Here is a 16,594-nt window from a genome sequence, read left to right as displayed (position 1 = left end):
CTGTGTATTTATGGAGCTGCTCCCTATTAGAACTACTCTCTAGTGCAGGAGTAAGCAACCTTTATTAACAATACTCATTGTTGGCAAAAAAATAGAAAAGATAAGACGTGGGAGTGGAGCCACAAACCTTATTGGAGTCTTACAATACAGATACAATGTCATACTGAGTCTAAATTACCCTACCAGCATTACTAATTTGTCATAATGAGCTTTAATAACATGATTATGCAGAACACAGTGAGGACCCAAGTGCAAATGAGAGGCTGTACACCGAAGAAATATCTCAGAAGATTTGGAATTGAAAGCTAGCTTAGTTAGGGAAACTCAAAACTAGAATGGAAGTTTTTGGGCCTACACCAGTAATACGTGTAAAGAAATGACATCCACAGAGAGCCACTGCAGATGGCCTAAAGAGCCACATGTGGCTCCTGAGACACAGGTTGCCTACCACTGCTCTAGTGGATATATCACTTAATATCCATGCCAACATAAAGAATGCACAGAAATACTTGGCAGTGACGGTTACATTGCGTGAAATGCACATATCTATTTTTGTATGAAAGGGAGCATAAGTGAGACCTGATAGGACATTTCTGTCAAAGCTAAATAAATAAAAAATGTTCCTATTCAGTCAATCAACAAATAAGTGATGCATGACAAAATACAAAGCCCTCATTCCCAATGTGCATAAAACATTACGACAGCAGAGAGCATTGCCTGGAAATGTCAAGAAATAAACATTTTAAAATAATTCTTACATAGAAAAAAAACTAAACCTATAAACAGCAACAAGCCTGACTGAACAGCACAACATGTATCTCTAGACTGAACCGGACTGAATAGGATGGAAGGCACGGATACAAATTTCTGCATTTCATTTTGTTTCTCCTGCAACAAATTTGGATTTGGATTCAAATTGCTGAGAAAACCAGGAAATATAACATGTTTTATGGAATTCCATGTGCTATGTGTACATCCAGGTTACTCAAGACCCAGATTAATACAATAGTGATAAAAGAGAAAGAGATAAAGGCAATGTACAAGCCGAACAGCAGACGATCAACAACTATCCCGATCATTTCCCATTCCTGCTGGGTTTTGCTTCCCTGGAAGTGTTTGCCCATCTGGACACGGATGGCTGTGAGATCTCTGTTCAGCTTCTTCAGTTCATCAAGGACCGGGTCCAGAGGGGTTTTTTCTGGAGGTATATTACTAGAGATGTTCTCTAGATCTTTTGAAGGGATGATGCTTCCTGGATATTTAGAAAAAATATTATATATGTATATATATATATATATATATAGCTATAATTATTTATGAAATAACAACTCTTTAGCCATCCTGTCTGAGATTGTAGAAGGAAAATTAAGCATCTTATTCAACCGTTAGCAAGAAATTAGTTGGCTTAACTGGTGGAAGTCTCAAGTGTGCCCCAAAGAGGCAGAATAGCCACAGACGACATGGATCATTTTATACACAAAATTTGCTTTTGGCTTAATGCACCATTGGGCAACTTTCATAAGAATAAACAGGGCAGTTCTATTTATACAGCCATACTCTAACCCCCACTATTCAAAGGATTGTCTAAGTGTGTTTGCTAAGCTACAATTTCACAATCTTTGTTCGATGGCAAAAGAAGTAGCAGCAACAGCCATGACAGAAATAGCAATAAAATATATACAGGTGCATCTCAATACATTAGAATATCATGGAGAAGTCCATTTCCAAGTATTGAGTGCATATAGACATTTCCATATTAAATATATTTGTAAAATATTTTTTTTGAGGCACTGAATTTTAGGTCTTCATTAAATGTAAGCCATAATCATTATAATAAGAAGAAATTAAATAAATTAGGACATGAAATGTATCTATATTTTGTGTTATTTCCACTTTTTGAATTGAATTACAGACATAAATAAACTTTCTATGATATTCTTATTCATTGGGAGGCACCTGTATATAATGATGAAGGTATGGGGCATATGGAGCGCGTACCACAGAGGCATTGTCCTTGTAAGCGGGCGGCCCGGGTTCGAATCCGACCCGGAGCCCTTTCCTGCATGTCTCCCCCTCTGTCTCCCCCTTCACTCTGTCCTATCAATAAAGCCCAAAAATGACCAAAAAAAAAAAATGATGAAAGTATTATACCTCTTGGAGGCTGCTGAAGGCAGACTGTGATGCGGTTGCTCTTCTTTATTGGAGGAAGACAAACGATAACAGCTAGATATCGTAGCACGAGGACTCTGAGCCAGTGAGGCACAGGACTGTACTGGCTGGAGCTGAACTGGATATTAGTGATAAACACTGTCTCCAACAGGCTGGCCACCATCAGAGCGAAACTGATGGAGAAGAAAACATCTGCGGGATTAAACAAAAAGATTAAATATTAAGCAGGAGAACCATCGGACGACAAGTTATTAAACAGGCAACAATGGCATCTAGTCAAGAAGAAAAAGCATGGCCTTCATCTCGAGAGCTTTAGTTACTCATAGTTTGACCAATTTTACAGTTTTTCTCAGTCGGTTTGGTGCATTTATCACATCACTATGAACATTTTCACAACAGTAAGTTCAACCGTTTCAACAGTTTCTCATTCCTTCCAACAAATTACAAATGCTTTTGGACATGCATCAATTGCTTTCATACAACTCTCTGCTGTTTAATAACATTATCATATCTTATGTCATGTCAGTCAAAATTAACTATACTTGTGAAGTATAGTTGTCAAAATCTGTCAAGCAAATTTTATTTTATTTTTTTCTAAATCTTTTTTCCCCCTGAAAATGTCTCCTAAATTGAATAAATTTCTCTCAGGTGAACCTCAGCTTTCACTGATGAGAAGGGCTGTGTGATGGATTAGTTGATACCAATGATAAGCCACTTCTCTCCATGGGGGATCACGAAGCCCTCTTTAAGTTAAGGGGTGTAATAAATCGAATGGGTTAAATATGTACATCTATGCCTATGAATTTGAAGAAAAAAAGGCAGTTTTCATGCTCACAACACATGGCGAGGCTTCATGCAAGTTTGAATGTCTTACTTTTTCAAAAGTAAAACATTTAACATATAAGGGTAACTTTAACCTCTTAAAACCTAAAGTCCACACAAACTTGGTGTCCCATGAAAGCAGAAACTTGGACTTTCGGAGGGGGCCTCAAGAAAAAGGTTGGGAATCACTGTTATAGAGGATGACAACATCTTTGGGAATATTCTGTGCTCAGAAGAAATGAAATGAGTGTAAGGTTAAGAAGGTTCAGAAGTTAATATAATTTATATTTGAGTTAATTTACTAAAAGATGCTTTTACAATGTTATAATTTTCATCAGTTGGCTGTTTGTGTATTTATGTTGCACATTAATTATTTACATATTTACATGTTGAATGTTTGCAGAAGCCAGTCCTAAACTATAAGACAGTTTAGGACTGGCTTCTGATTGGTTAATTCAGTCTGGTGGGATGTGAGAAACCAGGAAGTGAAGTTGTTATGAAGTTTGGGGACTGAGTAAAAAGGCTGTTTAAGAAAGTTATCTGTCTCCATCTTGATGTCTCTCCTTATAAAGTGTGATCCAACCACCACACATCGAACCCTCACATTACATGAGCACGAAACAATTGTAGAAATTGCCATTTGAAAGGAACAGCGACAGAGTGAAGGAGACCTGTCACTAGTATGTACAGGTAAGACATGTATGTGTTCTATGCATAATGTTCAGTGCTGTAAACTGTTTACTTTGTGTAGTGTCATGCACTACACTTACATGACAGTTCTGTGTATGTGTATTCACAGTGCATATTGTACAATATGTTGACCAAAATGCATTATGGAAAAGTTGTCATAGTTTTTCTCGCTCCCTCTTCTTTTATTCAAGCGTGTACTGGAGCTGGAGGCCAGGGAACCACTGCACACATTCATATACCTTGATGAGGCGGGTTTCAATCTGGCAAAAGGTAGAAGACGTGGAAGGAATGGCATTGGACAGACAGCAACCATTGTCCCAGGCCAACGAGGAGGGAATATTACAATGGCTGTATCCCAAAGTCAAGGATCCTTCCTTGGTAGGATCCTTCCTTCGGAGTCGGGTCCTCCAGAGGCGAGGCAAGAGTCCTTCCTTTCACCGGTGTAACGCACGAATGGGACAGCCTTCGGAGTGTGCAGCTGTGCGTCATTGCGTAATTGGACGTCCTGCTTGAATTCAGCGCCGCTCTCTGCCTTTTGGCTAAGATCAAGTGTAGCATCTGTTCTTATCAGTTTAATAAAATAAATAAATAAATAACTAAATAGATAAATTCAGCGCCGCAATTTCAAAATCAGTTCACAACATGGATGTGTCTTTGGCATCAGCACTCTGACACATATTTGTGAAAATGGAAGAAGATGCTTTAAGGTTGAATCTCCACGATTTAGTAAGTAAAAGCCACAAAGTGGATTAAACCTGAATATTTAACTGATCCTGGCTGAATTTGGCTGCTACTTAGTTTCATAAAAGCAGCGGCGCATAATTCATCATGGAAATATGTTCTGTGATTTTTTATTTTACAGTACAGTACAATAACAGTTATTTATAAATAACAATAACGGATAATAGCGGACTTTCGGTCCCTGTAAACACAATAAAGAAATGTATAACTTTCTGAATGGCACAGTTGCACATAGTACATCATCATCTGACGCATATAAATTAATTAACAATAACTTTAGCGACTGAGACGGCATTATTATCTTTAGCTTAATATTCTGGCATTTGTTTATGTAGGCCTATATGTTTTTGCTTGACTTTGAACACATGTTTTGTAAGTCATGTGACAACATTCAGTGTAAACTGAAAATACTTATTTAAATGCATATTGCGCCGCCGGCGTCGCTGTTTCTACGCTCGCCATTTTTAAATCTCCCGGTAGACCGGTGTGCGCAATGCTTTATGGGTAGTCGGAGCGCACGGAGGATACACACATGCATCCTTGGAATTTGGGTAGAAGAAGGACTCTGTCCTCCGGAGCATCCTCGACATTGGGACAGTCCTTCGGCGGATGTCGATGACGTAGTGTCCTTCAAATCCAGCCGTTTGAGCATCCTTCCTTGACATTGGGACACAGCCTATGTGTGCAGCCATCTCAGAAAACAGCGTCCTCACCCATATCCCCCGTCTTGGTCCATACAACACACAACATCTGCTGACTTTTTTAGACACTCTTTACAGGGACATAATCCCTGAGAATGAGAGGGGTCTAACTGGAGACCATCTGAACAAGCATGTTGTTGTTTGGGATAATGTGTGATTTCACCACTCTGATGTCGTCAGACAGTGGTTTGCAGCACATATCACCCTCCCTACTCACCATTCCTAAATCCAATAGAGGAGTTTTTCTCTTCCTGGAGGTGGAAGGTGTATGACCGGCATCCACACACCCGAATGGCCCTGCTAGCGGCCATGGATGCAGCATGTGATGACATCACAGCAGAGTCCTGCAGCGAGTGGATTCGCCACTCGAGGAGATATTTTCCTCGCTGCATTGCCAGAGATAATATTCGCTGTGATGTAGCTGAAACTATGTGGCCAGACAGAGAGCAATGTCTGGATGTGCATGAATGATTTACAGTACTATGTATGTTGTACGTTCAGTTCCATTATGTACTGCGATATTGTTTACATTTTTGCACAGCTCTACCCAAAGGGAGTTTATGTTTATTGTAAATAATGTTCTTTTTTTTCTATTTTGCACAATGAGAGCATATGCAATAAAATGTGAATCATACATTTATCAGTGTGGTGTACTCAGTTACCTCACTAAATACAGTAATGTGTAACTTTACTGTAGTTTTCAAATGGCTGTCCAAATAGTATATAGTGCTATCTTGAGCATTTTTCAGGTAATGTCACCAAGATGTGACTTTTTTGCATTGGAAAACATTTACAGAGTAAACTGTCATAATGAAAACATGACAGAGCCATTTGACTATCTTGTTCATAAACACTGGTGTCAGGACTTTTCATCTTGATGACACTGACACTTTCATTGACATGAATACTTACTTTTGAGGAATGAGCTATCCATTTTGAGCAGATTATCTAGGTTTTGCAGTTTGTACTAATTGTTTTGAGAAATGTATTAACTGTCATGCAAATGTAAATAGTGATGTGAGAAATGCACCAAAGCGACTGAGAAAAACTGTAATTTACTTTCGGTGTCACTCACTCATTAGAGGTGTTGACCCTCCAGTGACGGGCAGCAGATCGTTCATGATGAGCAGGAAGACGGTGTAGCCCAGGATGAGGGTCATTTTGAATGCAGAACGGTCCACACTGTGGGGAGGCAGCAGGAAGCTGAAGAGGTCCAATGCGATGAGGAAGCAGCTGGGGATCAGCAGGTTCACCACGTAGAGGATTGGCCTACGTCTCAAAATTATCTTGGGATGAGACACAAAAACAGGCAGAAATGATATCATATCTCTAATAAAATATTTTGCCCACAAGGTTCACCTGCTCCACCAGCTCCATCACTTCTTTTGTTCTAGTTTGTGATGTATTTTTGGTGTTCACCAAAGATCCATCACATGCCCTCATGTGTTCTCTCTTAGCTTCAACATCCAACACAAACATCCACTGCGACCACTTCTTCAAACCTATTTTTAACACCCACCTCAAAAACAACTTTGATTTTGTAAGCTTTTGAATTTTTTGTGTCACCTTTTCAAATATATCGTTTTTTTTTTAACTTTTTTTTTTTTTTAGCAGTAACATATTTTGATCAAGATTAGGCACATTTGCAATACTCAATATACAATTTCAGACTAGTAGTGAGTAGTACAAATAGTGGTAAGTGCAGCGGACGGTGATATATGTCAATATAGCTTGTATTTAGCTGTCTAAACACATGACTTATATTCACGCTTTTGACGAGAGAAAAGGCTGTGCAAATGTGATGATTGCATTTTAAGACCACTGTTTGACATCATGATTGCTGTATTAAATATATATTTCAATGTTATAACAGTTAGATTTAGGTGTTGCTTAAGGTCAGGTACCCAAATCACTCCCTACGGTTAGGGAAAAACAAAGTGGTGAGGCCTAAAGAACACTATTTTCGACATAACTTCAGACCATGTGACTCTACCAGCCCGATAGCCGCTACAAGGATTTTAACATTACATTATTTGTCGGCGAACAAAATCTAGAAGCAACACCAGCAGCACCAAGAATGAAAAGTGATGGTAAAAAAGATAGTATTAATTATATAGATTAAATAAAATTGCTTACATAGTATTTGATCTCAGAGTAGCTTCCATCAATTATCACCAGAGTAGTAGAACCTGCTTTAATATCCACTAGCTCCCACTCCCCATTGGTCTGTAGGACTTGCTGGGACTCCTCCAGGATCTCCTCTACTGCGGTGCTTTGAAACATTCTTATGTCTCCAGCTGGAATAACATTTTTGGAAAGATTGTCCATATTACATGCCCGGTCTGTGTGGAGTGTTGCTTGTGGTGCAAATAAATACAGTGAAGTCGTCAGCATAAAAGTTGAGTTCATGGAAGTTCAGGCCCTAAGATATTCAAATGAATTTATGTTATCCTACTTTTGTCGTTATTAAAAATCCATATTCAATTCTTAAACTCACAAGTGACATCTATTCAGTGCATTCTACTCCAAGCACAAATCTGCCATAATTATAATGACACTGAATGTGCGGTGGACATGCAGTTCAGAGATCATAATATATTTGGAAGTTGGAAGCAGACTTACCAAAGTGTAGATATGATTCAAAGGTCAGTGAGCAGTTTTGGATATCGAAGGGGAAAGTGTAGATCACTAATCTGCAGGTGCTGACCACTCTGACCGGCTTACCATCATATAGTCGGCCAGTGTTGTGTAAGTAGACATAGGGAGTGTGGGGAGATACATCCTCATCCATGCTGTAAAAGAACAGAATAAAAAAACAGCTGTGAGCTGACTCTTTTTCAAGGTTGTCTGTAACAAACAATTAATAAAAGTATTTATCAAGTATTTATTATTCTTATTGTTATTTCTAAAATTGTCGTATATGATCAAAAGACTCCTCAAAGAATCGCCACCTTAATGCGGTGGAGGGGTTTGTGTGCTCCAGTGATCCTGGGAGCTGTGTTGTCGGGAGCAATAACTCCTTGTAGGGTCTCCCAAGGCAAAGTGTTCCCAGGGGAGGGGCCAGACTAAGAGCGATTCAAAGACACTTATGAAGCGGAAACACAAACAACGGAGTACCTTGCCCGGCACGGAGCCAGACCCGGGAGGGGAGCACGCAGGTGAGCGTCTGGTGGCCGGGCCTTCGTCCACAGGGCCCGAAGAAACCACGTGGACCCGCCGACCTGTGGGCCCACTACCCGCAGAGTTAGGCTTAAGGGTCGGGTGCGTAGAGAGTCGGGCGGCAGGCAAAGGCAGGACCTGGGCGTGCTGACCCCCGGCTCTAGGGGCTAGCTCTGGGGACGTGGCACCTCACTGGTGGAGAAGGAGCCCGAGCTTGTGTTGGAGGTGGAGTGTTACCAACTAGAAATAGTTGGGCTCACCTCCAAGCATATCGTGGGCTCTGGAACCAAACTTCTGGAGAGAGGCGCCAGGCGGGTGTGGGGATACTCACAAGCCCCCGGCTGAGCACCTCTGTGTTGGAGTTCTCCCCGAGGAACAAGGAGCTGTGGCCTGAAGGCCGTCGGTGCCTGTCGTGGCGGCAAGCCAAGAAGGGAGGCCGTCAAGCTGAAGAAGGAGGCCTTTCGGTCTTGGCTGGCCGAGGGGTCTCCAGAAGCAGTAGGCAGGTAGCGATCAGTCAGAAGGGCTGCAGCTGCAGCTGTCGCTGAAGCAAAAACTCGAGTATGAGAGGAATTCGGGAAGGCCATGGAGGAGGACTTTCGGCCGGCCTCAAAGAGGTTCTGGAAAACCGTCGGGTGACTCAGGAAGGGAAAGCAGGGCTTGGCCCAAGCTGTGTTCAGCAGGGGGACCTGGGGATGTCCTCAGACGGTGGAAAGAGCACTTTGAGGAACTCCTTAATCCAGCCAAAACGTCCTCCACAGAGGAGGCAGAGTCTGAAGACTCAGGGGAAGACTCATCAGTATCCCTGGCAGAAGTCGCCGAGGTTGTTAAAAAACTAGCAAGGCGCCAGGGTTGGATGAGATTTGCCCTGAGATGCTGAAGGCTCTGGACACTGTTGTGCTGTCATGGTTGGCATGGCTCTGTCGCGTGGAGGTCTGGGACAGTGCCAGTGGATTGGCAGACTGGGGTGATGGTTTCCATTTTCAAAAAGGGGGACCGGAGGGTGTGTTCCAATTACCGTGGAATCACACTTCTCAGCCCCGGGAAAGTCTACTCCAGGGTGCTGGAAAGGAGGCTCCAGCCGATTGTCGAACCTAATCAGGAGGAACAATGCAGCTTCCATCCTGGCCGTGGAACAACGGACCAGCTCCTTACCCTTGCGAGACTTCTGGAGGGGTCATGGGAGTTTGCTCATCCAGTCAACATGTGTTTTGTCAATTTGGAGAGGGATTATGACTGTGTTCCTCGGGGAGTCTTTTGGGGGTTACTGCGGGAATATGGGGTACCGGGCACGTTGCTATGAGCTATCTGGTCCCCATATAACCAAAGTGGGAGCTGTGTCCGCATACTTGGCACAATGTCAAATACGTTCCCGGTGGGTGTCGGCCTCCGCCAGGGTTGCCCCTTGTCTCCGATTCTGTTGGTGGTCTTCATGGACAGGATCTCAAGGCACAGCTGGGAGGAGGAAGGGATCTGGTTTGGTGGCCTTAGAATTGCATCTCTTTTTGCAGATGATGTGGTTCTTTTGGCTTCATCAGACCGGGACCTCCAGCTCTCAATGGGGCGGTTTGCAGCCGAGTGCGAAACGGTTGGGATAAGAGTCAGCACCTCCAAGTCTGAGACCATGGTTCTCTCCTGGAAAATGGTGGATTGCTCCCTCTGGGTGGGGATAGAGGTTCTGCCTCAAGTGAAGTAGTTCAAGTATCTCTGGGTCTTGTTCACAATTGAGGGTAGAACGGAGCGTGAAATGGACAGGCGATTTGGAGCGGAGTCAGTAGAAATGCGGGCGTTGTACCGGACCGTCGTGAGCCTGAAGGCAAAGCTCTCGATTTACCGGTCCATCTATGTTCCAACCCTCACCTATGGCCATGAGCTGTGGGTAGTGACTGAAAGAACAAGATCGCGGATACAAGCGGCCGAAATGAGCTTCCTCCGTTGGGTGGCTGGGCTCAGCCTTAGAGAGGATGAGGAGCTCAGACATCCGGAGGGAGCTCGGAGTAGAGCTGCTGCTCCTTCGCGTCGAAAGCAGCCAGTTGAGGTGGTTTGGGCATCTGGTAAGGATGCCTCCCGGGCGCCTCCAGTTAGAGGTGTTGCGGGCACGTCCAACTGGTAGGAGGCCCCGGGGAAGACCTAGAACACGGTGGAGGGATTATATCTCTCTCCTGGCCTGGGAACGCCTTGGGGTCCGTCCCCCAGGAGGAGCTTGATGTGTGTCTGCGGAGAGGGGCACCTGGAATGCCCTGCTTAGCCTGCTGCCCCTGCGACCTGGCCCCGGATAAGCGGACGAGAATGGATGGATGGATGATCAAAAGAGTCATGAAAATTGAACCAGTATAACCCAACCAGCACAACAGTGAAAGAGATAGTGGCAAGGGATATAGGCAAAGAGATAGTGAAGCTGTCAGATAAGAGTTCTATTGATGGTGTGATTTAATTTGTTTTGCAATGAATGAACAAGATTACAGACTAATGAACATCCTTATTACTTACAACTCTGTGATTTGGACGTCTGGGACCCAAAGCTTTTCTCGAGGGATAGAGATTCTTGAAGTTCCACATTCCTCCTCATCCCAGCTCAGTCCCGCTATATCCCACTCCTACATTAAAAAGAGCATCTACATGTGTTGTACAACTGAGAAAATGCAGACAATTTCACTGAACGTCCCAAAGGCACTGTGAGTAAAGCTGCAGCCAACATTTGCTAATTTTGTTTCTCTGATAACTTTTTTAATTTAAACGTCTGATGATTACATCCTTAATTTAACTTAAAATGTATAGGAAAAGTATGATGCTTTCCTAACATTGTGTTATTTATGTAAAAAAAAAAAAGAAACATCCCATGAAAAGGCCGCAACCAACAATATACGGATGTTTTGTGTACTTGGGGAGATGAAACCCACGTAGTAGAAAATATGAATGTTTTTAGTCCCATTTACAACATGGGTTAGTAGTGCACTTCACCCTCTTGTTACCAAAATGAGTATTACAACAACAAACAACAAACATCCTTATGAAAAAAAGGATAAGAAAAAAAGAATAACAAAAAAAGAAATCCACATTTTCTTAAGTGTAAACACATATGCTGACATATGCTTCTTCAAGGAACTCTCTCGGCTTTTATTTCACCATCCATTCATCAGCTGCCCTCAAACTTTTCCAGCTGTCACCTGGCTCCCCCATTCACCTGCCCACCTGTTTCCAATTTTCCTCATTAACCCTGTAAGCATTTATATCAGCACATTTCCCCCAGTCAGCTGCCAGATTGTAACTGTTGCTTTTGTTGCTGCTTGCTATTAAGACTCTAATACCCTGTTGCTCTGGTGCCATTGTTGTTCTGATACCATTAATCTATCCCTATCGAGTTTTAAAACTCACATAAGTATTGGGTTGATATAATTAATTTGTGTTTTTGACATTAACATGAATTTGACATTTGTAATATATAGCACAAACAACCACAAGATAAATAATCAATCGTTTAGATTGGATCACGTCCTGTGTGACATGCAGGCTTATTAGAATATGCTGCCCTCTGAGTCCATCCACCCATGACTTGAGAGCTTCCTTTAGGTTTGCCATATTTTTCTTGCAATCCAACAAAGCAGATGATCAGATCAGAAGGTCAATACCACTATATTCAGACAATATGGACAATAACAAAAATTTTTAGACAACAGTTCATATTTTGTCAGTTCTTTGGAAACTTACCAGGACTTGCCATAAGAATATTGTCAAGGATTGGGCTTTTTCATTCTAGGAATGAGACAAATTTATGATGATTAATTACAAATAAAATGTATTTACAGTATATACTTAGTTGTTTTAGTTCAGATATCAATTGTCATAGGCTTATCGCAAGGGCAGCAGGCTAAGCAAAGCATTCCAGACATCCCTCACCCCAGCCACAACGTCCAGCTCCTCCTGGGGAGCTCTGAGGCATTCCCAAACCAGGCGAGAGATATGATCCCTCCAGCGTGTTTTGGGTCTTCCCCAGGGCCTTCTACCAGGTGGAGATGCCCGGAACAACTCTTTCTGGAGATGCCAGAAAGGCATTTTTACTAGATGCCTGAATCACCTCAGCTGGCTCCTTTTGACACGAAGAAGCAGCGGCTCTACTCCTGAGCTCCTCCGCCCATCTCTAAGGCTGAGCCCAGGCACCCTATGGAGTAAACTCATTTCAGGAACTCATGTCCATAGGTGAGGGTTGGAACATAGATGGACTGGTAAATCAGGAGCTTTGCGAAGGCTGACAAGACACTGAAAAGGCTTATCAGCCATGACTAACAGTGTCCAGAGCCTTCAGCATCTCATGGCAAATCTTATCCAACCCTGGCTTCGTGCCACGGAAGCTTTTTTTAACTACCTCGGCAACTTCTGTCAGGTATATTGATGAGTCTTCCCCTGACACCGGAATTCCACTGGATGCGATACAGCTCCGAAACGGGTCTGTCCGCAACGGCTGCGTATCTCCACAGTCCGTCAACACACACCGGATCCGTCTGTGTTCAGCTGTTGCGGGCAGTGGAGTCCCGAGGACGCACAAGATCTCACAAATTCACGCGTAATCAAGTGATATAACCAGAAGAGAATCAACATCTCCTCATCAATGACTGGAGACAAATCCAGCGACTCTGTCTTAACGATCGCTAACGATCGGCCGGCTTGTTAACAAGAGCCTCTTGTTAAGTCTTCAGACTCTGCCTCCTCCACAAAGGACATGTTGACAGGATTCAGGAGTTCCTCAAAGTGTTCTTTCCTCCGTCCAACAGTATCCCCAGGTCGGGTCATCAGGTCTCCTCCCCCACTAAACAAAGCTTGAAAGAAGCCCTGCTTTCCCTTCCTGAGTCATTTGACGATTTCCTAGAATCTCCTTGAGGCTGACTGAAAGTTCTCCTCCATAGCCTCCTTGAATTCTTCCCACACTTCAGCGAACACTGCAGCTGCAGCCCTTCTGGCTAAACAGTACCTGTCTGCTGCTTCCGGAGACTCCTGGGCCTGCCAAGCTCCGTCTTCAACTTGACGGCCTCCCTCACTGTTGGTGTCCAACAGTGGGTTCTTATGTTGCTGCCACGACAGGCACAAACAGCTTACAGGGAAAATTTTGTTGGAGGTGGAAGTTGAAGATCTTGCAGATAGGGGGCTCTGCTAGACTTTCCCTCACCCTCACTACACATTTGGGTTTGCCAGATCTGTTCAGCAGCTTCCCACGTCACCTGATCCAACTCAACCCCAGATGGTGATCAGTTGACAACTCTGTTCCTCTTGTCACCCGATTGTCCCAAGCCATACGGCCGCAGATCTGATGATACAATAACAAAATCGATCATCAATCTTTGGCCTACAGTGCTCTGGTAGCAAGTACACTCATGAGCAACTCTTTGCTCAAAACTGTGTTCATTATGGCCAATCCATTATTAACACAGAAGTCCATGACAATACCACTCAGGTTCCGATCAGGCAGGCTGTTCCTCTGAGTCATCCCCCTCAAGTTACACCAGCGTTGCCCATGTGAGCGTTGAAATCCCCCAGAAGAACTATAGAGTCCCCAGGAGGTACCCCTTTTAGGACCCACCCAGAGACTCCAAGAAGGCTGGGTACTCCAAGCTGCTGTTCGGTGCATAGGCACAGACTACAGTCAGAGAATTTATCCTTGCGACTTGCAGTGGCAAAGAGGCGACCCTCTTGTTCCTCTGGGAAAACTCCAACCAGTGGAGCTCAGCCAGGGACTTGTGTATATTACCACACTTACCACACTTACCAACACCAGAAAAGGAGAGAGAGTCCAGCTTTTGTCCAAGAGTTTGGTTTCTGGAGCCCAAGCCATGCGTGGAGTTGACCCCAACTAAATCTAGCCCATAACAATCCACCTCCCTCACAAGCTCGGGCTCCTTCCCTAACAGCAAGGTGAAATTCCACGTCCCCAGAGCCAACTGCTGAAGCCAGGGGTCAGCACGCCCAGATACCTGCCTTTGCCTGCTGCCCGGCTCACAATGCACCCGACTCCTATGCCCAGCCCCATGCAACTCACCACTCCTAAAATTCCGACCACAGTTATAGAAAGAGATACATTCAGCGGTTCTGAAAAGCTTTTGACAGGTCGCAGTAGTTTTCTAGGAAATAATTCCTTCTCAAATGCATCAAACAAGGCTTCAGGAGTCGGGCTGGTGCAGTTCAATGCTGCAACAAAACCTGCATTCAAGAAGAGAAAGAAAAAATCAGAAGTTATGAGATAGACAAAATGAATGGATATTCCTCTTTTTTGTAGTTTCTCAAAAGCAGATCTTTCTTTTTATGCATTACAGGATAAGACTCCAACAAATGCTTCATTTCACCTACGAGGTACAAGGTTTTCAGCACTTACATCCACAAATCCATTCATTTTGTCGCTTGCTCTGTTTACTCGACATATACTATTCTCCTTGTTATTACAGATCTAGCCACTCCCTCCTGCAGATCTACAGATCTAGCCATTCACATTTTTTCCTTTATTTGAAAACATTTTCACACTTGGGCAAGGTGGCAAAGTTGGTGTATTGATAAAAGCAAAATGCAACAAAGCGCAATGGAAACAGATTTCTACACTTAAACGTTAATTATTAGTGTATAATTTACACTTTGATGGAGGCATTCTGTTATGCTCTGAAAATAATGATGGCTCTAAACACTAACTCTTTGTTCTCATTTTTGGTCATAAGTAATGGATCCCTTAACTTGTAATCTAACTACTTCCAAGAATTCTTTATTTCTAACATGATATTCATATTGTAAATAATGGTCCCATTTAGAGATAAAATAGTATAAATGGTAATAAATAACGTGTGACTGACATGTTGTGTCAGTCACACCTGGTTTGTGTATGTCATTGCCCTAATGCATGAAAGCACATTACACCTCTATACCTACATACCACATTATAGAGCTGTTTACTCTTATTCTTGACATTTGCTGTGCTTCTCTCAGCTTTTCGAAGTACAGTAATGTATTGGTGTCTGGTTTGAGGAAATGTATTCTACTAAAAGCTACACATCCCATAGATTTTTAGTCTATTTGGTAAGATTTTGGTTTAAGAACTATCATCATATGATAAAACTCTACTATCAAGTATTTATTTTGTATTTTATACATTGGCTTTTCTATAACTTATTGACATATGCATATATATTTATATATATGTATATATATATATATATATATATATATATATATATATATATGAAGTGTGTTGAATTTCCATGAGAATGCGTTTCTTCTAGCTGACGATCAATATTCTTTCTTTCTTACCGTGAAGCAGTGAAAAACAGATGAAGATGAGCTCAGCTGTCTTTATTCCTGTCATCTTGTCTGTGTCACCTCAACTACTCTCATAACTCGTCCTTTAGTTTTTAAACTAAAATGTCCACTGCCTGAAAAATGTATATTGTCCTGTTTCTTATTGGCTCAACTCAACTCAACTGACAGCTTATTTGAATGGCTGTGTTGTTTGTTTAAAAACCAGAGTTGCACATTTTAAATGTAACTGCCTAAACAGGGATGTCTGATGTCAGTTTACAACTGTTTACTCTGTGCTGCACTCAAATTCACTCATGTCTTTTCTTGTGTTTTAGTGCTGCATATTTCAGTACAGTCCTTTGTTCATACACTTAGAGGAAAAAAGCAAACAGAGGAACCATAAGGAAGTACAGGTTTCTTGACACCTCAAGAGCAGAATGGTTGCTGCAGGTAAAATGGTTTGTTGAAACATGCAAATATTTGGTGCCTTAGCCATGTGTAACACACGAAAACTGTCTTGGTGTGAAAGTGTTGTTACATATTACTTTCAAATTAAACATTTGAGTCAACCATCATTACCTTTATGCTTATTAAAGGTATTTGTGTAATGGTGCATACTGTGCTATCGAACCAAGTGCTTGTTTGGGTTTTACTGTAGTTTATGAGCATCCTGCGAAGTTTGTTTACATATTGTTTCTTACACATCATGTCGCATCACTCTTCATACATATAATGTTGAAAACGTGATACTTATCATGTTAAAACGTGAAACTAATCACTTTATAACATGATACTGAGCCTTTTTTTTGTAGTGTGGTAGCAATAAGTTTCTGTAGAATAATGTTGTGGGAGAGGCAAAACGAAAGGAGAAAACACCCTGAATATGTTTAGAACTGCAAAAGCACTATCATCCATTACAATTCCAACCCTCCTCCTGTATCCAGCCTTGGGACCTGCAAAAGTGACCCAAAAGAGACAACCTGTAAACCAACCAGGTTTGCAGTCAGGCAGCTCCGGCTCTGGCTGCAGCTGGGAGAGACTCCTGC

General features: G+C 42.5%; 1 protein-coding gene and 1 pseudogene across 1 annotated transcript; one reads left to right on the top strand and one right to left on the bottom strand.

Moving 5' to 3' along the window:
* Positions 1–5: 5 nt before the first annotated feature.
* Positions 6–15,615, bottom strand: LOC131977993 (5-hydroxytryptamine receptor 3C-like). The gene is made up of 9 exons (XM_059341481.1): positions 15,561–15,615; positions 14,308–14,468; positions 11,988–12,032; positions 10,770–10,876; positions 7,746–7,915; positions 7,260–7,420; positions 6,199–6,409; positions 2,152–2,361; positions 6–1,252 (listed from the first exon to the last, which is right to left on the bottom strand). Exons 1-9 carry the CDS (start codon positions 15,613–15,615, stop codon positions 948–950), a joined length of 1,425 nt encoding a protein of 474 aa, XP_059197464.1. The 3' UTR covers positions 6–947.
* On the top strand, positions 4,199–4,308 carry LOC131978458 (U2 spliceosomal RNA; annotated as a pseudogene).
* Positions 15,616–16,594: the final 979 nt, after the last annotated feature.

This window comes from Centropristis striata, chromosome 9, assembly GCF_030273125.1.
Source record: "Centropristis striata isolate RG_2023a ecotype Rhode Island chromosome 9, C.striata_1.0, whole genome shotgun sequence".
Classification (NCBI taxonomy): Eukaryota; Metazoa; Chordata; class Actinopteri; order Perciformes; family Serranidae; genus Centropristis; species Centropristis striata.
The sequence above is the reverse complement of the archived record's forward strand: the minus strand, read 5'-3'. Positions and strand labels throughout refer to the sequence as shown.